The following is a 27,536-nucleotide window of genomic DNA, read 5'->3' on the forward strand; positions in this document are numbered from 1 at the left end:
GCGATAATTGACCTTCACAAGTATACAACGCCAATTTTACCTGAGTATTATCGTTGGCTGTGCAACACTGGGCGCTTGCTGCAAAATCACGCAGCGGCTTATACATCCGCAGCAGCTTGGTTCACTCGTGGTGTTTGTCATAAAGCTGTTATTGCTGCAATTTTCCTGTAAGGTTGGTGGCATGAACCTTTCTGAAATTGAATTAACAGCAGTTAACCGATTCCTTTGCTGTTTGTCTATCTTTCTTTCATGAACTTGAGCAAAAATATTTACAACCATTGTACTCCCAAATAATTATGGCCAATGGGAATTTTCATGGAGTTTTTTGACTGAAGTAAATTGTCTTTGTTTCGACCCGCGTTTACTCAGAACTTTCGATAATTTTAAGTAGGAGTGCGGTCCCGGCCGATGCCAATTTAAAAGGGACACATGTGCGAAAAGTTAGCACGTTAGCTGTGGTGCGTTGTTACGAACGGCATCGCAACAGCCGACTGCTGCTCTTTGCCTGCATCCATTGGTAGACGTCAACGATGGGCCACGTGTGGCAAGCGCACTGCTGGCCTGCGACACGTTGAGGCACAACACGCTCCATCAGCGATTACCGAAACAGCCTTTCCGAATCTGAACTGCATGGGACAGTTGCTCCCGCGCAGATTGGGCGCAGTGTGGCAAACATGGTGCTGATTGGAAGTTCGCCATTTCTGAAATAAAGCTCAATCGGATAGCTTTGGATTCGCTTCTACTTCACACCATCCCGTGGCTGCGATTGGGTGCGTGCATCGAGCGCTGCTTGGGCATCACAACTTTATTGGTTTTGGATGGCTTCATGCTGATCTAATGCATATACATATGTCCCGCGCATGTATCCACATTCTGTTTCCAGCTATATAGTCACGCGGTTTCACCGCACTGTGCGGTTCGCCACAGTGCCTCACCATGCCCTGCGGTGAAGCATCCTCAAAACACGAGGGGGCCTCTTAGGGCATAGCCACCAATACCACTGAGTAGCCATGCAAAAGGGTAGGGAGGCTTTTACAATTTTGGAGCAATCTTTCAACCTTCCCGACAGTGTGCGCAAAGCAATTGAAGCGTTTTACGGAACTGGGAAAAGCTCGTTTTTACTAAGGTTTCATCTCAAATGCAGACAGCTGTCATGCAGGTGTTCATCAGATAAATTTACTGTAATGCAAACTGTTTTTGTCAATTTTTCTTTATTCCATTTTATACCTAAAACTTTAGGTTAGTTTGAACACTTTTTTTCTGTTCTATTGGAGGCCAAATCAAATAGGACTTACTGTAGCTGTGAACAGAAAAATGCGCTTAGTAGCATTTAACATCAGCCTGCTCCAAAGTGCTCCGAAATAGCCCATAAATTGCTCCAAAGCTGCTCCAAAGTAAGACTTTTGCTGCTCCCATGCCTGCTCCAAAAAGCTAGAATCTGCTTTCACCCCTGGGTAGGTGAAAGAGTGGCAACACATTTTCTGCATTTTTGTGTGGTGTGCTTGTGAACCCTTAAAGGCTTGAGTGGTATATACAGGTGTATGCATAGCCGAGTACAAAGTGGACTGGTGAAAATCTGGTAAAACGCTCTCTGTTCGTATGTATGCGGTGTGCTCATGGTATACAATATACACAAATAATGCACCGTCAAAATATAGTTGGAAAAGGTAGGTGAAATGGTGGCAGTGCATTTTCAGTGTGCATGTGTGCATGTGCCTGCTTATGAATATATAAACCAGAGCACCAAAACAATGATAGACGCAAGCATATTGAGATCTCCTGAGCTGCTTGTGTGGAACACGAAGAGAAGCACAACTTGTGAGCTACCAAGCGAAGTGACAACACACACAGTGCATACAGGAGCCATAAATTATGAACATCCATAGCTATGAGGTTACAAAATGTGGGGATACAATATTTCTGGGACGCCTGGTGCTGAGTTATCTGCTCATGTAAGTGTTGATGACTTGAGCTACAGATGCAAGTTAGGCGGTTCGAATGATCAAAATGGTTCAGTGGCAGATTGCTCTGCTCGACCGAGCTCATTGACTTCTATCGTTCATACTGCTACCACATAGATTGGCACTGGTAGCATGTAAACAATCAAAGCAGCGCTGTAGATACAGGGTGCACTTATTTTTGTGTGTGGCTGAGATGCAGAATTGATAAGATTTCACTTGGTCTGTGTTTGACTACGAAACTGCTCTGAGCATATCTGCATTACATGATATGGTCACTAATTGATAAACATATTGCGATAGCCGTGCTGTTTGGCTTGCCATTTCAAACACATTACTTACTAGTACGTTTGTACTTCACTTGAAATTCTTTCTGTGGATCCACAGCAGTAAATTTTTGATGCCAGTTCTAATTTTTAACGCTGGATAGAAAACGATGCAGGCTTAACACTTCAAGTGACAGAGTTTTCAACACAGGTTATGCACGCTGCACAGAGTGAGCAATCCAGCCACTTCTTTTCCTCTAGTTATTTCTGCATCTTTAGGCAATGCAGTGATGCCCACATGACTTCTTTTACTTTCAAATGTATAACATGAACATTTTTAAGCACTCACGAAGCTTGCAATACAAGGTTGTTGCGCATGCAGCAAAGGAACGCAGCATTTTGGCAGCCCAAAAAGAGATGGCGCCTGATGCCTGTGTTTGAGAGTACATGCCGGTTCAAGAGTAGTATCATGTTCTGGTCTGTAGTGCTAGTGTGATCTATACAAGAAGTGGTGCATGGTCCGTTGGAGCTATTCCAATGCACAAGAACCTGGTTTCACTGTCAGTTTTTGACCTTCTCGAATGCTTTGTCTTACTCAGTTCATCCTGAACGTTAGATTGGACTACCGCATCACGGGGCTGCTGACCATCTTCAAGCGGGAGTTCCAGGAGAGCCATGAAAAAGCTGATGAGACTATTGTTGTCGGTGACAAAGGTGTGTAGTCATGCTCATGAGAGCTGAAGCAGGTTTTTCATTTCAACAGAAATGCATTTCAATAAGATGATGTGAATAAAATAGCTTCTGAAAGCTAGAGTTTTATTTAGCTGTTGATAAGAACATAAGTGACTAATTATGAAACCCTAGGTAACGTGTATAGTGTGAAGGTGGGTCTTATTTTTGTTCTTGCTTTTTTCCATCTTGTACATTGGGCAGGGCAGATATACTGCAAATACTCTGGTTTCGTTTCGTGAGGTTCCAGATAGAGGAACCTTTGGTGCAGGCATATGGACAGCTGGTGTTCTTTTCTTATTTATTTTTAGATGACAGATTGCCTATTTATGCAGGTATTATATACATGTGCCATTTGTATGCCTAAATTGTAAACAGACTGTGTATAAAATTTTCTTTGTATCCTTTTTTCCCCCTTTTTTTTGACCTGACATCAAGTTCCAGTTCTTTTTTTTTTCATCTGTATGTGTGAAAATGTTTGCTCAATGAATATTGCTTCCAACAAGAACTCCTAGCAAAACTTAGAGCTATGGGCTATTTTATTATTTTTTGTGCCTTGTTTGTGTATTAGTGCTTGCAAATCTATTCCTTGCTGCTGCAGGTGTGGACATGGAGCGTATTGGCAGGGAAGCGGAGGCCATCTTTGGGGGCACGTGAGTGGCAGCTGATGGCACTTCATCACCGCAGCAAAGTCTCAGCATGCACAGCATACTGTATGCCAGTGACATGCAGCTGCTGCAACAGGAAGGAACAGCCTCGTGATTGGCAGCAGCTTATCATAACTGTAAAACCACCGCTGTACTATAAAAAATTATAGACATCATAGGCGGTGCAAACATACACCTAATGCGCACCTGGTAGTGAATATTTGTGCCATAAGTAAATTGTTGTTCCTTTTTTACTGCAAACTGCATTTTACATTAAGTGCTAAAAGCGACAGTGAAGCCGGTATTAATGAAATAGAAAAGAAATTCCCATTTTTTGTTGGATATAGGTATGTGTTATACACAGTTTTCATGTGAGTGTGTGATCAAGTGTTGTGTGCAGCATAACAAACCGGGCACTTAAACTTATGCCGACTTGACTCATGCATTTCGTGAGGATATCATGCTTGGTGTAAATAGTTTTCATTTGCTCAGGGACTTCAAGGAGGGTAGGGATGACCCAGAATAGCAAGGAGGGGACGGTGCGCCTCCTACAGCCCTTTTTGAGGAAACTGTCAACACAAAAGCTCAAGTTATCAAAACTGGTAGATGTCTTACTCTCAGTCAACACGCCCAATATTTGGATATTTTAGTAGGAAGCACCAACTGAAATCCCAAGAAACGTCTTCTTATGGAAATCATCTACGTGCAGTGGATCCTTGGTCTGCTGCTTACTCCAGTGCAGAAGTGTAGCCATGCAGATGTTTGTCCCGAGTGGAGCGGTGCTTAGGAAAGGATGATTGAAGACAGGTGGAAGGCCATCATTACTGCAGACGAGGCATCGTGCGCCCAGAGATGAAGTACCAAAGCACTTAGTGGGATTAAAAAGGGTAGCTTTAAACATGAAGGCTAAGGCGTAAAGATAGGCAAACGAGGCTATAGTATAATCACATTTTTAGAACGCAAGTGGTAATTGTCTGCACCCAGCCAATCCTGGAGGTCATACAGTAAATGCTGAGTACTACAGAAGTGTTTTCAAGGTACTGACCAGGAGATTCTTCTCATGAAATAGTAGTCCAGAACTGATGGGAAATTGAAAAGGCAACATTGGCAAGAGCTCACATTGTGAAAACACTATAATCCATTTCTGACCCTGAAAAAAATCGCAATAAACCTTTGCCTACCCTGTAGTCCTCACATCACCTCCTGCGAATTCTTTTTGTACTTAATGGCACCAAATGGGTAAAAGGACATCATTTTGATAAGAAACGAAATGCAGTTGAGGCTTTTAGGCAACTTTTAACCAGGTTGCAAAAAATAGCTTTGCCCATGCTTTCATGGCAGGGCAGAAAGGGTAAAACAAGTGAATTTTGCTCATTAGAGAGTGGTTTGAGGGTGATAAAAGTTCTGATAATTTTCAGAAATAAATGGTTCAGGAATTTAGTCTCAATCCTTAATGAATGACCCTCATGTGGAGGAGGGGACCTCTTTCTGCTTGTCCCATCTCTCCGCTTGCCCGAGCATTATTTTTCAAGGAAATGGACTTAGTGCAGGAATTGCATCAGCAACCAAGCAGGGCACACAGTGCTCTCCGTCCTTATGTTCTCTGCCGCTACATGTGTTGTCTTGTGGTACATGTCTTGTTGCAGTGTCGCTTGCTGTGTTGCTACAAAAGCAAAAGCTGTGGAGACTGCTGCAGTCATCATGCACTGTATCATGTCAGCTATGTTAGCTCGTTGCTGTTGTATAGAGGCTGCTCTCGTGGCAGTTTGTTTTACTGGTATGACATGTGTTCTATATATGAAAGCCAGCTGCCACAGCAGATTTATTACATAGAGTTCACAAAGGCATATACTTCAATGGAAGCGGTATTGAGGAATTGAGTTACTTCGTCTTATCATGGAATCTGCTACTTGGAGGTTCAGTGCATCCAGATCTAACTATATTCAATCTGTGTTGTGAAATATTTGCAGTTGTTGTTTTTATGTGATATTGCATGCAGTATATTTCCCCTACAATGATGCCTCAGGAGCACTGTAGGTACTTGCAATGAAGGAATGAAACGACGCACACTATACAGTACATCGAGACCACCATTCACATTTTTGTGCATGGCATCATACACACATGAACAAGCAGACATAGTCCCAGCTCACTAGTGCAGCAACCTGTGAGGCTTGTGTAGGGCTAGTCAGAGCATGGCAAACTTGTCTAAACACATTGTCGTCACTGCATGAATATGAAAAGAGTACATTGCTGTCACTTTATAGTGCATTAGGGCTGAAAGGCACAGATCTTGTCATAGCTTTCTGTTGAGGGCCTAAAGGTACAATGTAACATCTGACAGGTATGTACCGTAACTCAGTTTTGCTTTCAGCACATAATGTTACTGGTTGGTACATGTTCACTTGCAAGGAGACTGCAGTGAGATGGCTGTTAAAGTAGTTTTGCTACTTCCCTCTAAAGCAGCTATTTATGTCATGGACTGCTGCACAATATGTTTTGTGGCATGCATTCAGTTTTTGGGAACAGAAAGTCATATTTCCTGCCCTGTTCTCTGAATCTTGGCTTTCCTAAGTGCTCGCTGTCTCCTCCGGTGTGCAGGGAAGACCTGGGGGACGTGGACCTGGATGGTGAGGGCGGGCGCACGTTTCTGCGCGTGCTGTTGCACCTGACCATGCATGACTACCCTCCACTGGTGTCGGGGGCACTGCACCTGCTCTTCAAGGTGGGCACTGCTTTCTCTGTCATCCGTGCATTAGGCACATCATCCATCGCACCTCTTTCAGTCTGTTTATATGCCTCTCGAAGTGTAGTTTGCTATTTTTGTCACAGTTTGCTAACATAGCTAAGGTTACTCAGGGTGGGGCTTTCTTCTAGTGTATCGTATTCTGCAATAACTGGGCGCAGAAGAAAATAAAGATTTTATTGTACTAAATAAGCAAGCAAGTCTAGAAAAAGACAGTAGTATATTGGTACTATCACCAAATTTTTGTTTTCTCTTGTACTGTGACAAGTATTAAAGGCAAAAGAACCTTGATGTTGAGAATGATACTGAGCAGCACAAATGCTTTTGCTGCTGCGGCATAAAAATTCAGCTGTGAAAGTTTTGCTTTGTGCAAAGGCTACATTGAATACAGCTGCGCAGCTTCGCGCAAACATAAAAGAAAAATCTACAATAATCTGGCTACTGCTCGGCCTGCTCTTCTTCCGCTGTCATTGCTACTTGTCGCATACACTGAGCCGTTACAGATACTTCTGCTGTCGCCCTTCTGCTTGAGGGAATTTTTCATACCATAGACATACATGGCATTGACTGTGGCTTCATTCTGATCTCATACCCGGAACCATATTGTGCATCCCTTCGACCAGTCAGCACTTAGCCATGTCATATGATCTCTGATGCCAAGCACCTTGTTGACCAATCAGTAAATTTTAAGACAGATGCCTTTGCCACTGGACACCGGATACTGTATGGAGCTGGTTTATTTCTCCAACAATGCAGCTTTCTTTAAATATTGATAACAACTGTTGGAAAAAAGTACCGATTTATAGCTGTCCTTTTGTTCCTAGGGGAAAACACTGTTCTTCATGTTTTCCCCCCTCCTCCTCATGCAGCACTTCACTCAGCGCCAGGAAGTGCTCCAGGCATTCAAGCAGGTGCAGCTGCTTGTGTCTGCCAGTGATGTGGACAACTACAAGCAGATCAAGGCTGACCTGGATAAGTTGCGCAACCTGGTGGAGAAATCCGAGCTGTGGGTCTTCAAGGCACGGGATGAGGACCCAGACCACGACCAAGAGCTCGACAAGAGGCTGGTCTTACAGGGCGACTCACTACGGCCTGTGAGGCTTGACCTCGTTATAAATTTGTATTGTTGAAAACAGTTTGATGGCCTCAATGTTAGCAGCACATTACTGCTCAAGCTTATATTTGCAACAATGTTTATATTAACTTTGTACTGCAGGAGGTACATTCTTTTCACCTCCACCCGCAGAATCATATTATCTTCATTTAAATATAGACATAATGTTGCCAAACGTTGCTTGGCAACATTAAAATCATTTCTTTTTTAACAGCAGATGTGTGGTATGTGTAAGTTTTTGTACTTATGCTTTTCTTTCTTACAGGTTAACTAGTAGACAGAATTGGTCAGTTTAAGAATATTTTGCTCAAGCTCTAAACATAAAAGAGCCAATGGTAGATATACATAAAATAATGAAACTTGTGCTGGAGGTCTTTATTAAAGTTGTATACATTTCAGGTCTGATTGGCCTTGGGATGTACTGCATTGCAGCTGCTTCTGGCTAATGTATTGGCTTTTGAATATCTCTGTGCAGTTCACAGTATGTGGCAGTTAGGATTAATGTGCTTCAGGGACTCTGTATGCAATAGTGATAATTGCTTTTCACAGGTCATGCAATCAACATCACAGTTGCGTTTGTTTTCCACCAGGAACTTGTTCCTGCCAAGGAGGCTGGGGAGCTTGAAGGCACACCAGCAGCGACAGACAATTACTCAACCATCCGTCAGGTGGGTCATGCTTCCTTCTGCTGAGCATTGCTTGGCCAGTGTAGTCGCATGTCTCTTCACTTTTTTTAAGGGGGGCTCATGCCGTCTAACTTACAAATAAATGCAAGTTTCTAATCGTGCATCATCGTCATCTAATGGCGATGCATCAGCAGCAGCATCATCAGCCTGAAAGCTGGGCAGAATGGGCGCTTGACCACGCAGCTGTAAATCTATTCTTTGGAAGATCATCATTTACCATGTGAAAATCATACTGTTATTAGCAGAATGCGGCACACTAGGCTTTACGTCGATAAATGTTTTCTCTGACTGTCTGCTGGATCAGTTTGACTTTATTTAGCCCTTTGTGGCGCAGTGTCTGTGTTTGTGCTCGTGGCTTCTCAAATTTTGACAGGGTGAAATGGCTTACTAATGAATAATGTAGCTGAGTTGTCATTGTGGGAAAAGTTTCGCGTGATAAGTAACACCATTAATTTTCCATATAGAAAATATTTTATAGAAAAATAAGGCTGCAAATTTGCGACCATGAGGTGTGCAGCGTGAATGTATTCATTTTTTAGTCATTCATGTTTGTTTGGGTCAATTCTAAGTTCTAAACACATGCATGCACTCACACATGCACGGAGAAGAGAGAGAGGGGGAAATTTTTCTTTATGGCACAACGTAATGCATGTTCAAAAGACATAATTGCTGATGTACTGATAAAGCGCCTGAGTGAGTTCAGCCGTGTCTAGCAAGTAGCGCAGTATTGCTCATTATTTCCAGCCTGTGTGGTTGACCTTGCTGCTTTTTCTTTTTAGCTGCTATAAGCCAGGAAGCCTAGAAGTGGCCTTACTTTCTAAGGTTGCATGCATTAGTAGTTCACACTTTAGTGCGTGCTTTTAGAAGCATATCCTTGCCCTATGTGTGCACATTTATTTTGGCAACATTCACTGACTAGTCTGAGAGGAAGCGCAATGTGATGCTGTGCATGTGTGAAGCTTTGTACGGTTTTTCAGATTCTGGAGCGCTTCACCAAGCTTTGCTACCAGATGGGGCCAGGTGGCACCAAGCGGCCTCGCAAGCATGAGCAGCGGTTGCTTCGTAACATGGGGGCACACGCTGTGGTTCTCCAGCTGCTCCAAATTCCTTACGACAAGGTAGGGACAGGCTTCTTTCCCTTGCTTTTGTCGAGTGCATGCTCTGCTACTGCGTGTTTGTTGTCCTGTGCTCTTGCTGTTTTCTTTGTCCTCACTTGCCTGCAGATCAATTCAGTGGAAGGGCGTTAATCATGTTGATTTCTCATTTTCAGCTGTCTGGCTGCTGTGCTTTTATTGATCTTCTGTTTAATGAATGATTTGAAACCAAAAGCAGTATATGAGAAACTTACTTTAGAAAGGGCATTCTTGCTTGAGGGAGCCCTGTGTCACGTTAATTGTTTTACACAAAAGCTTTGTGCTGGATGAGCTTGCTTTAGTTTGGAGAAAGATTGACTGCCGTCAGCATGATCTGGGATGAAGCAAGAGACGGACTTATCTGCTGTTACATGTAGTGGTTTACTTCATTTCATGTGTAACACAGTAGCTTCGATATGGCCTTTGCATGTCTCTTTTACTTAGTGTGAATGAGAATTTTGGAAATGTTTTTTTTGTTTGCCGCTAAGAAGCAGTGCTGTTGGACATAGTGCCCAATTAAAATGTAACTTGCTTATCACGATTACCAATGTCTCTAAATTATCAAACTGTATTAATAATAGCTTATTATATGCTTTGCAGATATTAAATGAAGGAAAGGTAAGCAGAAATGCATGTATTGAGTCACAATAAAGAGTGAAAATTGAGGTTATATCGCATTGTGACTCTAAGGTCCTATTTAGTCTAAAAGCTAACAAATTCCAAAGTAAAATCAACACACTATATGATGCTTAAACAACATTAGTAGAATTTCGGTAGTGTATGAATCTGATTGATATGGATTTCAGGATGATACAGATTCGTCTAATGCCCCGGCCAGAGGGCAGTGTGCACTGCGTGCAGAATTTCGGATATTCCGCACACATTCACGCATCACTACAAATGATAAGAACATTCAAACCGTGACCACAGCCTTGAGCATTCGCTATGCACTGCCTGCACATCATTGACTCCGCGATCACCAGCCATGCTGTAGTATCGTGAGCAGTTAGCAGAGCCACCGCCTCCACCAGCTGCTGTGTGTTCACAGGGTCGGAAAATGAAATGCAGGGCCATGCAGCTTGTCAGTTTGTCTAGCCACGATGCAGTTGACAACAGGCTGTGAGCCTGACTGGCACCGATCAATTCATTTGAAATCGCCATATCCATGTGCACGGAAACGACTTTCCTTGTAGAAGGCAGCCTAAGGGGGCGAAGTTGTGGCCATGTGCACTGCTGCAGTTGTTTCTCTGTGACTACTTTCATCATTCTCACTTTTCTCCTGAACCTAGAAACTATCCATCTTAGGCCACTGTGGGCAAGGAGAAGACGTACCACAGAAGCGTTGGGTTCCAAGCTAAGCCTGTGCAACCACGCCACATATAGTTCAGTGCATGCTGTAGGTTATCTAGCAGCGTGGGTTTTTTTCGTGACTTCGCGGTTCATGACAGCGTTTGCGTGGTTTGTGTTCAGTATGATGCTTGCAATCCAACAAATCTATGCGTGAAGGCTAGTATGTGTCATCATGAATGCTGCATTTTGGGTTACACTCCACAACCGAGGCATTGTCTTGAGGCATCACAATGGAATGTGGAAAGGATGATCCTGCTGGCATACTGCTCAAATTGCTGCTCTTCTGTCCATTTTGTGGACTGTCTTGTTATATTTTTCTAGCGCCTTGTATTACCTTGCCGTTAAACTACTGCAGACATTACTCCTCCAGTAAGGAGGTAGTAAGAAGAAGGAGGAGCACCTTACGGTGCTTCATGGCAGTATTTAGTAACTCCCTTTTCCATGTGAGCAGTAAGTCAAACTGTAATATTATACCCCTCAGTAAGGAGATATCTGTCTTATAATTGGAATGCCTTAGGCTTATGATAGCTTGATCATTAGCATTAATTCAAACTGGGCTCCTTTTTCAGTGGTCATGGTTGTTATACAAAAAATGGCAAGCAAGGTATTACTGCACAAAATAAAGTTCATTGCTAAAGTTAGTTAATGCCTGGTAGGCCTTGCAGGTATATTATGCTGAATACTGTTTCAAACAAAATTTAATACCTTTGATTCTTTTTATAGTTGTGCTTTGTGGGAAAACAGTTTTCTTTAGTTTGAACTAGCTGTACTGAAATTTGAAATTACTAGAAACTGTTCTAAACAATTCGAAATTGTTTGATTTGATCCCCAACCAGTTTTTATTATAATTCATGTTCACTTTGCAACACAAAATTTGATATTGATGCGCTTCTAGATGCGCTTCTAGAATATGCTTTGAAAATATTCAAAGTTGCAGGTGAGTTACTTTGTCTGAAGCTGTTTGATATACAGTAGTGAATCAGTACTGAACTGTAATGCTGCAGACCTGTTTTATAAAACCTTGTGCTTCTGCAGTAATGTCATAAATGCACTGTGAGCTTTTTTTGAGTAAAAAAATATCCATTCATAGGTGTCATCCACAACATATCACTACTATATGCATCTGTAAAGCCATACATTCAGCACATGGCACCCAGGGAATGGTTCATAGGTGTCATCCACAACATATTACTACTGTATACATCTGTAAAGCTATACATTCAGCACTTGGCTTCCAGGGAATGGTTCATCGCAAACAGTGTTGGACCATTTTTTCTTTTTTTTTTTTTTTCGTCTTGCAGAAAGAAGACGTACGCATGAGCGAGGTGATGCGATTGGCCCACGACTTTCTACAACACTTCTGCTTAGGGAATCACCAGAACCAGGGGCTTCTTCACAAGCACATTGACCTTTTTCTCACACCAGGCGTGAGTAAAAAAGTGTCTATTATATCATAAGTGGATCTCAGAAGGCAGAAAACTGCATTTGATATACTGTAGTATTATAAGTTGAGCAAAAGTGGTGCTCTAACTGGGATAAAATGAGGGGTTTTGTTATTACAGTTAAAGTGCAGGGGCATTATTAATTCAGATCATTTTTGGCATCTCAAGTGAATTAAATTAAATGCTTTTGCAATCAGTTTAAGGTTAGGCCCATGAAAAATAGCTGTCACGGTTAGTAAAAACTAAGGATGTGCAAATACCGTATAGTAACTCTCACATTAAATATAAAATTAAATAATTAACTGAATATTGCATAGTATGAATATTGAACTTTGTTCATCAGAACAGAACATATGCACCTGTCGCAGGGGGTATCTGTTAAAGCAGATGTTTGTGTGTATACTGTGTGACACCACGGACCCCGAGCACCCACGCTTAGCCGTGCGTGGCATCGCCATGTCGGGGGAAAAGGGGATCCTGGTGGTTGAGCCGATGCCAGGTGTTTGGTCCTTTAAGACCCCTCGGCAGAGGCAACACACCACTTTGGCCCACGCTTCCCATAGACGGTTCCTGTGGGCTGACCCACCCTGGGGAAATCGGCAGTCGCCTTTTCTTATCCTCCCCTCCATCTTTTGCTTTCCTATTTTCTTTCTTACAACTGTCCTGTCTTCTCCTATCTTCTTTGTTTCTTTCCATTTCCAGGTGGCGAGGGTTAACCTTGTGTGGCGAACTACCCTGAGCTCAGCCATATTTGGTTATAGCTACAGTGTATGGCTGGCACAGGCAGGACCTTCTTGCAAGCTCCTGTTGCGTCCTCTTGTTGGGCTCCGCAGTGGGTGGCCGCCACCCTGGCCGAACAAAAAAACCCATTTTATGGCTTTCAAACTCCTCATTCCTAATCATCCTCCTACTAAAAAGGGGCGCACCGAGACCACCATGTTCTTTTCAAAGAACATAAACAACTTTCCTCGTTTTCACGTGGTCCACAGTGACCATGAGGAAATAACTGCATGCACGACTTGTGTCCCCATTTGTCGCTTCACGATCATTGACTGAGGTCATAGGCCAGAGCTATAAGATAAAGAAACTTGGAAACGGGGACCTGCTGTTAGAATTAATCTACAATCATCAGCATCAGAAGCTAAGTGCAGTCAAATCGTTTGGAGAAATAGCAGTTACAATTAGCCCGCACCGATCACTAAACACTGTCCGAGGAGTCATCTCTGATAATGACCTTAGGTACGTGAGCTAGCAAGAACTCTTTGAAGGCCTGAAAGAACAAAATGTCACAGACGTTTATCGGATAAAGATTAGACGAGACAACAGAGAGATACAAACAAGGCACATTGTACTCGCCTTTGCTGCAAGCACTCTTCCAGAATCTGTCGAAGTAGGCTACACAAAGATAAAACTAAGGCCCTACATCTTGAACCCCCGTAGATGCTATAACTGCCAACGGTACGGCCACAGCTCATAGACTTGCCGGGGCCAACTCACCTGTGCCAAATGTGCTTCCCACAATCGCCCCACAGATAACTGTGATGTTAAACCACACCTTTGTACAAACTATCAAGGAAATCATCCTGCTTAGTCGCGGTCATGCCCAGCATGGAAAAAAGAAAAGGAAGTAATCACTCTGAAAGTCACGGAAAATATAACTTACGGGGAAGCACGGAAGAGACTTTCATTGTCAAAAAAGCCTTCCTACTGCGCTGTGACTAATCTCGGACCACAGAACAAAAACTTCCTGAACAAATATCAAGTCTTCCGTTGTTTGTGATTTACAGAATTCAAGCAGACTCTCTGGAGGCACTGCTATTGTGGTCCAAGGTGGCATTACGACACGAGAAATTAGCCTTAAAACCTCATTTGAAGCTGTTTCAGTCACCGTGGTGCATTTTAAAACTATAACGATATGTTCTTTATACATCGAACCTCATTTAACTATTACACTTCATGATTTAGAAAAATTTCAATGCAACTGCCGGAGCCATATATTTTAGTAGGGGATTTTATTGCTCATTCCTCCTTAATGGGGAAGTGATCAAACAGATGTCAGAGGTCGAATTTTAGAAGATTTTATTCTTTGTGACAATGTCTGCCTGCTAAATACGGGAAACCCTTGTATTGCACTCCAAGCACTGGCAAAATGAGCTGCTTTGATTTATATTTTTGTTCACCAAGTGTTTTTACTGATTTTAAATGGGACGTTCTTACCAACCCCTATGGGAGCAATCATCTACCTGTCATTATCAGTCTAACATCATTAACATCAATCACATAAACAAAACCGCAACGTTGGAAGCTAGATTTGGCTGACTTGGGGCTTTTCTTGAAAAGGCTGCCCTAGAAAAAATTTATTCCGACAGTCTTGATATGGACAAGTTAAAGGAAATATTCACAGCATGTGTTATTGACGCTGCTCTCCTAGCCGTTCCCCGGACATCGAGAGTGGTACGACAGACTCGAAAAGCTTGATACATGCAAGAATGTAGAAAAGCAAAAAAAGAACAAAATAAAGCGTGGGGAATTCTTCGGTGCTACCCAACACATGAAAACCTCATAAAATTCAAGAAAGCAAAAGCTAAGGCGCGGTATATCCGCCGCACGGCTGAAAAACAGTCATGGCAGAAGTATGTGTCCTCCTGTTACATCAAAAAGCATGTGGGAGAAAATACGTAAACTGGATGGAAAATACTCCCCCTTTAAAATTCCACTTTTTACAACTCCAGGCACACAAACAAGCATACAGGAACAAGCAGACATAATGGGGAAACTTTTTGCTGCTGTTTCAAGTTCTACACACTATACAGATTCTTTTTTTACGTACAAATCAACAGCCGAAAAACAAAAACTTCCAATGACTGGTCGCACAAAAGAACCTTTTAATGCTTTAATTACACTGGAAGAATTAAATAGAGTGTTTTTAGCTGGCAAACACACTGCACCAGGGCCCGATGAGGTCCACTATGAGACGTTGGCTCATTTATCTGCAGCCTTAGTTCAAGCATTGTTAAAACTCTTTAATAAAATCTGGATATCTGGGAAAATTTCTGAGACCTGAAAGAAAGCCATTGTAGTACCTCTCTTGAAGCCTAGGAAGTCACTAAACTCCCCAGGCAGTTATAGGCCAATAGCCCTGACAAGCTGTCTTGTGAAGTGCTTCGAAAGTATTCTGAACATAAGATTAATGTTTGTTCTTGAATCCCGAAAACTACTTAACATTCACCAGTGCGGTTTCAGGAAAACATGTTCTACCACTGATCACCTTGTCCACCTTGAAAATACAGTTTGAGTAGCCTTTGTACATAGACAGCACTGCCTTGTTTTCTTTGACTTCGAAAAAGCAAATGATACGTGGAGGTTCGGGATCCTGCGTGATTTAGGAGAACTTGGTTTTCGCGGAAGAATGCTAAAATGTCTGGGGGACTTTCTGTCAGGGCGGTCATTTCAAGTACGTCTCGGTTCGACCCTTTCTAAAATTTTCACACAAGAAAATGGTGTGCCCCAGGGTTGCATATTAAGTACCACGCTTTTTATAGTAAAAATGAACTCTACAGCGAAAGTAATACCGAAGTCTTTTATGTACTCGGCTTATGTAGACTTGCAAATTGCGTGCACATCATCAAACCTAGCAACATGTGAGAGGCAGATTCAGCTAACTGTAAATAAGCTGGCGTCATGGGCAGATGAGAATGGTTTCAGGTTTTCAACACAAAAATCTGTGGCTGTTTTCTTAGACGAGGACTGCACACTGACCCCACTATCTGCCTACCAGTAAACCAGTCACACTACCAGTAAAACGTGAACAAAAATTTTGACAGAAAACTCTCTTTCCTTTCTCATATAAACACACTCTAAAAGAAAGCCTCCAAATCTCTCAATATACTCAAAGTCCTTTCACGCAAACACTGGGGCTCTGACCGGACCTGCCTTTTGCACATCTACTGCTCTGTCGTTCGCTCCTGCCTAGATTATGGCTCCATAAAATACAGGTGAGCAAGACCTTCATATCTGAAACGATTAGACCCTGTACATAATTTAGGTTTGCGTCTTTCAACTGGTGCTTATAGGATGTCGCCAATCACCAGCCTTTATGCAGACACATACGAACCATCCCTGGAATATAGAAGATCTATGCTTGCATTTTCACATATCATGAAAATACGCTCCCTACCAAAACAGATATGCTACCCTATTGTCACTAAGTGTGCCTCCAGAGTATTGTTCAACAATAGGCCCCAGGCAATCAAACCTTTGTTGCTTCATTTTGAAGAGAAATGTCAAGAACTAGGAATATTACATGCTCTCCCTGATATTGCATCGAGACATGATCCACTGCCGCCTTCCTGTTGTTTGTGATTTCACACCCTCATTTTTGTAAACAGAAAACACCACATGAACACATCCTGCAAGAATTTTTAGCTCTTAAAGAAAAATATGACAGTTGCTCAGAATTTTACATGGATGGCTCCAAGACAACAAAACATGTTGGTAGTGCAGTAGTACAAGGAAAATGGGAAAGAACAATCAGACTACCTCAGTGTGCAAGTGTTTTCACAGCTGAATGTTTGCACTTGCTGTGGCTGTGAGAGAAATACTGAATGAGAACATCACAAACAATATTATTTACACAGTCTCCTTAAGTGACCTCACAGCCCTTCACCACAAAAATGCAGTTGCATCACTACTTGGGGACGTCATACACAACATATTAACAGCCTCTGCTCAAGGACATAACATAACATTTTGTTGGGTCCCGAGTCATGTCGGCATTCGAGAAATGAGGGAGCAGACTTTTGCGCTGCCTAAGCCCATGAAAAACAAAGGACATAAATGTGCCGTACAGAGACTGCATGGTGCTGGTGCACAACAAACTAAAGGGAGAATGGCAGTCATCATGGAGCAGGGAGGTAAATAATAAACTGCTGTTGGTGAAGCCAGTGCTCAGTGAATGGAAATCATGTTGTCATCAGGAACGCTTCATGGAAGTGATACTATTATGCCGTCTCCGCATTGGCCACACACACATAACACACAACTTTTTGTTGAGAAAAGAAAACAAATCTCTGTGTGAAGAATGCGCAGAGCAACTCACCATAAACCACATTTTATTTTCATGCAGAAGATTTGAAATGCAAAGAAAAAGTATTGTGCCCGATTTTACGATGAATACATTCCTTTCCATCCAGCTTTGATTTTGGTGAAAGTGGACTTGTTGATCTATTATGTGTCTTTAGCTTTCTTAAGGAAGCAAATGTTTTAAATAAACTATAGAAAAAATAGTATACACCACTTACAAGCCATTAAACACAACACAACACAACACAGAACATACGCACCACCTTTAACAGACCTTCATTCGGCCTTCAAGAGACCAGGAAAAATGTTTGCATTATCTGAAAGATCGAATTATCAAGTGTCCCTAAAAAACTGTCGTCCAGAATCGTTCGCATCACAGTAACCAGCTGAAAAAATATTTCATGATTTTTTCAGGGACTTTGCTTTGTGCACACTATAAAAAATGTCGACCAGCACCGTCAGTGCCTTCGCTGCACTTTTTCTGGTGCGATGCAGTAGCAGTGTTGCCTCTTCTCAGATGGCTCCATTGCGTTTTGAGGATGCTTCACTGCATGAACTGGGCAGTCTGCACGTTCGGTGAAGCATCCTCAAAATGGGACGGGTCAGCTTACCCGAAACGCAGAGAAAGCATGACGATGTAAGAGAGGGAAATATTCTTAGGTGTCCGAACGGCGTGATGCGACCTCAAAATAGAACTAGAAGACCAGTGACATGCAAAGCAGAATGTGAAATGGGGCGACACGCTGATGCACGCACCAGCGTGATGATGTGAATTTAAGAGAAGAGAAACTATGCTGCTGGGCTATATTTTGCTTGTGGGGGATTCCCGACCGTCATCGCATCTGCTACAGAGCGCACGCCTTAGTCGCGCAGTCACCACTATTCTAAGCAATTCATTCTCAAGAAGGTCTGTTTGGATTAGTGATGCGGACCGTAGGATTTCATCCCTAGATCTAGGGTTTTTCATGATCATTTGGGGATCTAGTGTCTTCTCTTGGAAATCTAGAGATTTTCGTGTCCTGCAAAACTTTGGCTGTGTGTATACTCTGATAAAAGATGTCAAATGTATATTGACTACTCTACGAGGAAAATCGACACATTCTTTATTGCTGACCTCCACATTCCTACTGCCGCTAGGTGTGTGGTGCACTATGAACAACACTGTAGTATATAACAAAAGCTATTTGGTAAATTAAAAAGTTTATTTCAAGTGAAAGAACAGCTATCAGCGAGTAAGAAGATTAGGTGTGGGGTGCACATCGAAAGCTTATTCCATCTAAAAGACATCATTATGTTAAGTACTCTACTTTTTTTTCTACTGATACAAAGGAAGGAAATCTGACATTGATTGCATTTTCGAGAAAATTAAAATGCAAGAAAAGCTTTGTGTACGCAAATCCACCTACATGCTAACATAAGGGCTCATACCCTCACTAAGTTGAAAAACATGTCAAAAATTAAAGGGGTTCAATGCTGGTGAACTGAATTTTGGCTGCGGGTGATCCAGTGCCGCATTGAACACAACCAGCGTTCTGTTGAACACATCAAAATTCACTGCCATTCTAGGCAGAATTTACTTTCATGCCCTGTGCATGCAATGCCGGCAGGAACTTTCCTGCTCACTCATTCAGCTCTCCGAGGTGACGCGTGCATGCGCAGTGCGGAAACTACCCTTCTCCTCCTCTTCGCACCGCCGCATGCATATTCTGGGATGCCGCTACCCTCCTCCTCTTCTTTGTAGCGAGCGCAGCGGCGGAACACCTGTGGAACAGCGCAGCTGGTTGCCATGGTTACAGCGCATGTACAGTAGCGGCTCCGGCTCCGCACGATGACCTTGGCTTTATATGGCATAGTGAAGCTGTCGCTTCAACAGACATAATTCGGTCCTGTGCTCATCCTGGAGAGCACAACCTGTTGTTTCATTCCATGAGGCATTTCGGTGCTTATTGCTAATTAAATTTTAAAAGGGCCTATGGTTGTTTTAATGGCCTAGAGTTGACCTAGGTTGGCCACGCTGAATTAGATGATCGTTGGCTTCACGGGTCGCACCTCAATGTGACCCCCTGCCAGAATTAACGGGTATCCGACACCTCTCGGCCGAGACTGAGCTTCTTTTTCAAATTATCCAAATTAAGGAAATTTTACTGTATATCGTCTTCCCTGCACTGGTGCCGAGCCTATCGCAAAATATGTAAAATATTTTGTCATCCAAATATTCAGTATTCAAATCGCGAATCATATAATTTGCAAACTTATTATTCAATTTGTATTCGGTTGTTTGAATATTCGCACAGCCCTAGTAGGAACCATATGAACCACCAACATGCTTCCTGGTTTGTTTCACTGCTTCCTTGACAGTGCTGGCTTTGTGGTATGCACGCTTAGCGTTACCCAACATTGTCAGGCAGTCTTGAAAAGGAAGCCAAGAAATAAAGCGCAGTGAAGGCACTCAACTTGACTTTCAGAGAACAGATTCTAACTGAATACTTTACTTTTGTCATCACTGTATTCTTTAGACTGTTGTAGTGTGCTGTGTGATGCTGCAATTGTGCTTGTTTTCTTGTGTGCAGTTACTGGAGGCCCAGACACTGTGCAGCGTTTTCAAAGACAATGTAGCGCTGTGCAGCGAGGTGACCGAGCGAGTGATTCAACACTTTGTGCACTGCATTGAGACCCATGGCCGCCATGTGCAGTACCTGCAGTTCCTCCAGACAGTTGTCAAGGCTGAAGGGCAGTATGTCCGCAAATGCCAAGACATGGTCATGCAGGAGGTTTGTGTGCACATCTTTCTGCGATGTCTAAAGATTGTATTACTCGGCCATGACTCTCAGGGCTGTTGTCGCCCCTAAACTGGTGCCAAGTGCACTTTCAAAGATCATTCATCTGATGACTGCACAGCTCTGCCAGGCTGCACAAACTACGAGAGACCATCCTGCATGCTCGGGTTGTGTCCATACTGGAAGAAAGAAAATAGTTATGAAAACTAATGATGCTGTCATATTAAAAGAAGCATGAAGATAATTCACATTTACAAAAAGTGCATTCTTGTTCACCACAAGAAGGAACTTCACTGACATGGTGTGTGGAGGTGGTACACCACACTGAAATCTGGTCACTGTGCAGGCAAAGCACCAGGCAAGGCCATCCATGACCCTGGAAGGTGCAATGAAAGCTGCCCTGCCTTTTGTGACAAAAATTGCAGAAGTTTAACATGGCTAAACTTAGGATAACATCTTGGGATTTATCTTTGTAGATGATAGATGTCGGTGACATCACCGTCTTGCCTGCTGCTCTTCATGCCGCTTCCCCCGGAATATCTCGGTCTCTGATAGCTACCGCGAAGGGCCAGGCCTGCTATCCATTTTAAGACGGAATTCATCCTGTTCATCACGCGAGTTTATATAATTAAACCACATGACACCATATGTCACTACTAACACCACACACAGGGACAAACAGGTGACGTCACAGAAACCGCTGACCAGTCATTACCTGGCCATGTCACCTGCCAACTACCACCTGCCAGAGGCATGCTCATGAGGAAGACTGGGACCAAGTTGCCAGTAGTATAAGGCCCCTCTGTAGCTAAGCCTTAGGAATGGGCCTCCTAGGGTCAGTGTGTATAACTTAGGACCCTTAGGGTTGTGGAAAGTTGGATTCCAATCGCACCCTCCTATCTCAGTGGCAAATCCCAAGCTGGCAGCATCTGCCCATCGAGGTTTCAGACACCTGTTTTTCTAATTTACCTGTGAGGGTGTACCTTTGCACTAAATGTGCCTGCTGGTTCCCGAGTTTGTTTCTCCCGTAAGGAGGAGCCTGCAGCCCATACATCTGCAGCTTCTCCACAGATGGCTGCAACTCTAAGCTCGACTGCGTTACAACAGTGGCAGAGCGTGGACGAGCCAATAGAAAAAGAAAAAAAAAAACTCGAATAATAAGGTGTTTACAGTCGAACCCACTTATAACAATATTGAAGTGTCAAGGAAATACTATTGTTGTAATGATAAACTTGAGAGAATTTGAGGAGAGCAAAGTAGCTTACAGTGTTCATTTCTTTGAAGGGAGAAATATGTATCAACCATCTTTGAATGGTGCCTAACAACTGCATATACCCGAGTGGGGGCCTTTGGAAAAAATGAATTAGGGACTCTATCATTTGTAAGGCCTCTTTTGCATGGATTGCTGTTTGTCTTTGCTGCAAGCGTGAGTGACAGCTTAGATGGTGTCCTTGTGGGTGAAATTCTCATTTTTCACGACTGCATCGTCAGCGTCAAGAATTCCTCAAGTCCCGAAAAGGCCACCGTCATCATTACACCGATGGCAGCTTCGCAAAGCTTTGCATCACTAGCTTTTCAAACGAAGCCTGCTTTCCAGAAGAAGTTTTTGATGAGAAATCCACTGAGCTTGAAGGGCGAGAAAACAGTGATGATGGATATGAAAAACAAAAAGCACGGCCACTTCACTGACTGGCAAAGCTACGCATGGCACAGGTGGCCTATGCAGTGATGCATTGGCACCTCGGTGCTTTCTCTATGCGACGAGAGGCACTTGCTCAGAAACATTAATATAATGAACTTATTCACTGAAGGCGACTTAGCAAAAGCCTGTCTTTTCTCCTCCCCTGCTCTGCAGCTGCCTGTAAATGTCCCCTGCACACACGATGTCTGTGGAGAACCTCATGCGATTTATTACTTTCACAGCACAGGGTCAATTTGCCGGTCGGCTCTGCCGGCTGGTGTGATTTAGCGGTTCCATGTTTTTTGTCTCTTTTAGTGTTGTTGTTGGTGATCAGATTTGATATAAGTGATAATGCAGTATGGCAGCATTGCTATAAGCGTTTATTTTACCATAGAAAAAATAGAAAACCTGACGATGCCACGGTAGCTCATTGTTCTATCTGATATATTGTTCTAAGCAGTATTGTTTCAAATGGGTTTGACTTCAGAAAATTTAAGGACTGTTGCGGACACAAAATATTAGTGATGCAACTTACCTTTTAAACTCACTTTCCTTTGTGGCTTATGCATACAAGGCACAAACCTAGGACAACTGCACAAGAACATTTAAGACAGCATGAAGTCTTTCTTACAGGCATGCCTGTATGGCCTAAGAGTAGCATGTCTTACTTGTCTCCCAATAATCCTGGTCGGCTCAATTCTCGTCTCACACGCCCATCTGAAAGTAGAAGCCTGAATTTGATGCTTCTGCCATATTATATGGTATTGTAAAGTCACACAACTTGCTGACCAGTCAGTATGCGGCCATGCCACCTGCCATCTACCACCTGACAGAGCCATGCGCTTGATTTGTCAATTGGAACACTGAAAATGCCAGATTTTTGGCAGAACGGGTCCTATAATGCTATCGTTTAAAATGATCACTCATCATCAGCTCAGAATAATTTATTGTACATATAGGCCTTCCAGGCAATAAATAAAAAAGCAGAAATCATGTAACGCAGAATTTTATTGTCTTGTGGCATAGTATGGAGCGAGATCTACATACAGGAATGATTGCTGGCTGATGGCACTTATTACAAATTTTCACACTCCATATTTTGCTTATACTTGAATTTCATCCGAAAAACATTTCTAGTCAAGCGGTGATAAGCAGTGTTTAGTAGTTAATTGTTTGGCACAAAAACTTAAAATAGCACTGGTACTTAGGTGCAGGTCAGTTTGTTTCAATGACAATTTATTATGTCTGTGATATTCATGACGATCCTGGCTGCAGAATTATATTTCTGCTTCATAGCTACTCCAAAAGGCACTTCTTGTTCCAAGAGCTGCTCTAGAACCTGTCTCGGCCATCCTGTCCCTAAAATGATGCAACATATCTCACAGTTTTTTTTTTGTTTTTGTATTTGTGCATCCAGTAAACAGGTACATGTCATGATCACAATAATTGCTGTCTCGGCTAGCTTTTCTACCCTTTCCCACCTTTTGTCTCGGCATCTGAAGTCAGTGATGTTTAGCTTAGTGATGTTAGTTTAGGATCCTCTTTGGCCACCACTGTGGCAAGCGGCTGCCAGTGCTTAAGAGGTTGGTACCCCTGCATGCTTGTGCAGCTGGTCGGTGCAGGTGAGGAGGCCCTGGTGCTGTACAATGACAAAGGCTCCTCGGAGCAGCTGGTGGAGCTTATGCGCTCCGAGAGGCAGCGGCTTGACCCTGGTGGACCTCTACGCTACCACATCGACCTGGTTCGGCTCCTCGCCAGTTGCACTGAGGGGAAGAACGTCTTCACTGAGATCAAGTGCCACTCTCTGCTCTCCCTCGATGACATCTGCAGGTGCGCCTGGACTTGTGTATTTGCTTGATGTGGTTTTCTTTTGATTGCACTAAATGCTTCTGCACTGGTGCCTGTATTCCTGAGAGCACTGACACATCTGCATATCAACTAAAGTCAGCATCTGTTTTCACTGCTCACCCCGTTTGATCGCGTTCATGTGGAACTCTCGGTAATACCAGACATTTTGCATCCACCCCTATCGTTCAGAGTGACACTGGTGAGTTGGGCTACATGCAGCACAAATACTGTCCAAAGTACTATAACGAAGTGCCACCGCCGAGCATCGTAGGAAGCATGCCAGATTCATAGGTTCAGATCAATCTGCCGTTGTTGGTTTGTCTTCTACTTTCTATATAATTATCTTTAACCTAAAAATGATCACACAACTTTAAAATGCCTTTCTATGCTTTCCTTTATTATGGTGACTGTGTACCATCATGAGCTCCTCCATTCTTCTACCTTAAGGAATTAATTGAGAACTTGAGTAAAAGTAGTTGAACAAAGAAGCTCAGAGAGGGTTTTTGATGAGGTCGTATTCTAGTGCCTGATGAGAGATTACAGCTTTGATGGGCCAATTATTTTTTGCTCTCCTGGTATTTTATGTCATGTTTATGTGCTTTGCTTCAAGTGCTTTGTACATTTAGTGTACATGTCACTGATATAAGACACAGGTTGGGGTTCTTGGTTCCTGATTCTTGCTGTATTATTTTGATAACTCGAGTTTTGCTACTTGTTTGGCTCCAAAATTTTCTAAAAAGATTGAAAAATGGGCCATCTTGAATACATCTGATAATTTTTTATTAACATCTTCCTAATTACTTTTCAGCCTTTTCGTTCTGCAATATAAGGAGAACGTTCAGCAGCTCAGCTACTGCTAGAACTACCTTGTGAAGGAACCATTTTGGGATGTTCCTTGGCTTTGCATGTTTTGGCAAGAAATAGCTGAATGATCTTTTTTTTTTTTTTGTATTTCAATTTTGAAAGGCTGCTCAAATTTTTAACTGGTGTGCGCAATGGCTGCCTTTTCTGTGCTCTTGCACCTGAGGGCTGATAAAACTTGATGGAAAGTCAAGAGTAAGCAAGGGCTTGGTGAATCCTTGATAATACTTGAACTTTTTGCAGGTTAGCTCCTCTGCAAAGCTCAGAATCATAGAAAATGCAGCCATCATGCACACCAGTTAAAGGCTTAGGTGGCTGCACGTTGTTAGATTTCAGTAGTATATGCTTTGAACGAGAACATCCTCGATAGAAGTCCATCTGGTTTGGATTGAAATATAAAAATTGAGAAATGCTGACATCAGGTAATATTTACCAGCGGCTCAGTATTTTTGGACCCACTTGATCCCTTCATCAGGGGAAGCTAAGAAATGAGCAAGCAGCCGAAGTAGGGATTGACCTTCTCTTCCCCTTTGTTGTCACGTGATGAAGGCTATTCATCCGTGCGGAAGGGAGTTTTCTTGGAAACATGCTCACTTTTGTTTACTGGATGTGCCATGACTTAATGTGATGCCTCTTAAAAGGATTATAGTCACAGCAAGCAAGCTTGTGGTCACGGTTCTTGTTGAGAAGGTTGTATTCTGTGTTCACTGCTCAGACTTCATTATTACGTTGAGGTTCTTTTGTCTCTCCGATGTATATTGGTGGGCAGTTGAAGCATGGAATTTTTTAGATAACACTGTTCTTTTTATGTGGTAAATTCGTGCCTTTGAGCTGTGGTAGAAAGCGGCTGATCATTGAAATAGGCTTATGGGTCATGCAGATGTGGTGTCTCTGTAGCATGCATGTCAGCACCTCGTTGGTGCCTCTTGCATATGGACGCACAATACGAGTGTGTTTTTTTTGCTTCGATGATGACTGGCTTCGCTATCCTTTCGGCCTGACGGTGTGGAATATGGTGAATAAAACCATGTGTTTATGCATTTTTCTGTAAACTGGCCAACACAGTGTCTTGTTTTTTGTTTTTTTTTCTTGCTTTGGGGAAGCAGATGGACAGTGGAGACCTTGTGGTGAATGGAATGATTGGAATAAAAATAAAGTAGGGGCCAGTGTGTGTTAACTTTATGTAAACTCAGAATTTTAGATCTCCCCCATCTTCTTACACGGATGTAAAAGGACGAGGCATTGTACTTTTCTTATTTCACTACGAATTGAATATAGAAATAAACGGAGTACTGATACGTGAGAAAGTTTTTCTACCTCTGATTTTGTTAGGATGCTAAAGAAATCAGACATCCCTGTTGCTGCTTGATAATGTTTAAGTTGCCCCTGAAGAAGGGACAGAGGGAGTCTCAAAATGGGCTGCTAATAAAAACTGATCAGTGCCGTTATTTTCTAGCTTTAAGCTCAGCCTTTTATTTAACACGACTGTGTTTCTTCGAAGGATACTGGGAAACATCTGAGCACTTAACACCAAAAGTTGCATGCATGTGTGTTTATAGCCCCATTGTATGCCCTCAACTAGTGTGCATGGCTTTTATGCAGGGTTGTAGCCCATCCTGACTGTCTTCCCGAGGTCAAAGATGCCTACATCAACTTCCTCTCACACTGTTTTATTGACACCGAAGTGGAAATGAAGGAGATCTATGCATCTCACCATATATGGACACTTTTCGACAACTTCCTTGTCGACGTGGCCATGGCATGTATTATTATTAATACTGTTCCATATATGCTAATTTTGCTGATGGAGTTTATGCTCGCATAACACATGAGTGATTGAACTGCATTTGGTTTGCTGTTTTGCATTTTTTTATTTGTGGACAAAAAATGCAAACCTTTGTTTGCATTTTTGACCATATGTTTGTTTAACCAGAGCGGCCTCAGAACCTGATGCCTCCTCTATTTTTTGGATCGTTAAGCTTGCACCTTGATAAGAGATCTGAACAGAAACTAGTCTTTGTTAGTCTGTGTTTTTTTTAAGCACGTGATTAGTTTTCTGGAAAATAATAGTTTCTTTTCCGAAAAACAACATGGATTTCGGCGTGGCCTATCCACAGTTACACAGCTTCTACACATTACCAATGAGGCCATGGCAGTGCTGGACCGGGGCAGGCAAATAGACATGCTTTTTCTCGATTTTCAGAAAGTGTTCGATCGTGTTTGTCACAATAGACTAAAACTGAAGCTACAATGTGTGCTAAAAAATGAACAAATTCTCCGCTGGCTTGACTCCTATTTATCTAACCGAACACAATACATCCGTATAGGAAGTTCAATTTCTTTACCTGCTCCCGTATCCGGTGTACCGCAATGTTCAGTACTTGGACCCTTTGTCTTTTTAATTTGTCTAAATGATTTGACCTTTGATTCCCCGGTACGATGCCGGTTCTTCGCAGATGATTGCATTGTGTATCATAACATTCAATCATTACACAATCAGACTGCCATACATGATTACCTAACTGCAATCAATAATTGGTGTCAGTCCTGGCGCATGAACTTAAACGCCTCAAAATGCACACACATGGTCATTACAAGGAAGAAAACACCATTAATTTGTACATATAAAATCAACAATGTAGCAATTAAGCTGGTTGACAAATTTAAATACCTGGGTGTAGTAATTGACTCGAAGCTAACCTGGAGCGCTCATGTTCAATACATCGTTTCGGCGTCGCTAAGGAGGCTATGGCTACTTAAACACCGGCTGAAACATTGTACTAGTAGAATTAAACTCGCTGCCTACACGACACTCATTAGACCATTGCTTGATTATGCTGATATTGTGTGGGATCCCCACACAAAAACTGACATCAATAACATTGAAAACATGCAAAAGAAAGCCCTTAGATTTATTTATAATACTTACAGTAGAAGAGCCTCGATCACTGAACTCAGAACACGGTCCGGCCTCCCAACATTACAATTTCGGCACAGACTCCATCGCCTACAAACTTTGTTTAATATAGTTAATAAACAAACAAAAATGTATTTCGACATTTACATCAATTTTCATAAAAGAGAAACAAGAGGCAAGCACAGCAAAACAATTGTGATGCCACAGGCTAAGACTAGCGCTATTGCTGCTCGTTCTTCTCTCGAATTATAGCAGAGTGGAATGCTCTACCACAAGAAGTCGCCAGTATGACCTCGGTT

The 27,536-nt window shown here is 42.5% G+C and overlaps 1 protein-coding gene across 5 annotated transcripts in view; it reads left to right on the forward strand.

The window, feature by feature from the left end:
* Positions 1-27,536, forward strand: part of Itpr (Inositol 1,4,5,-trisphosphate receptor) — a 127,269-nt gene that overhangs the window by 44,257 nt on the left and 55,476 nt on the right. For all 5 annotated transcript variants that reach the window (XM_084581514.1, XM_084581338.1, XM_084581430.1 and 2 more), the window contains exons 17-26: positions 2,824-2,938; positions 3,555-3,606; positions 6,202-6,325; positions 7,216-7,440; positions 8,051-8,128; positions 9,124-9,264; positions 11,931-12,056; positions 19,724-19,924; positions 23,221-23,441; positions 25,923-26,079. In XM_084581514.1, coding sequence (XP_084437640.1) covers positions 2,824-2,938; positions 3,555-3,606; positions 6,202-6,325; positions 7,216-7,440; positions 8,051-8,128; positions 9,124-9,264; positions 11,931-12,056; positions 19,724-19,924; positions 23,221-23,441; positions 25,923-26,079 — 1,440 coding nt within the window. The remainder of the gene's footprint in view (positions 1-2,823; positions 2,939-3,554; positions 3,607-6,201; positions 6,326-7,215; positions 7,441-8,050; positions 8,129-9,123; positions 9,265-11,930; positions 12,057-19,723; positions 19,925-23,220; positions 23,442-25,922; positions 26,080-27,536) is intronic.

Source organism: Amblyomma maculatum, chromosome 1, assembly GCF_055883805.1.
Source record: "Amblyomma maculatum isolate TAMU_Amacu chromosome 1, ASM5588380v1, whole genome shotgun sequence".
Lineage (NCBI taxonomy): Eukaryota > Metazoa > Arthropoda > Arachnida > Ixodida > Ixodidae > Amblyomma > Amblyomma maculatum.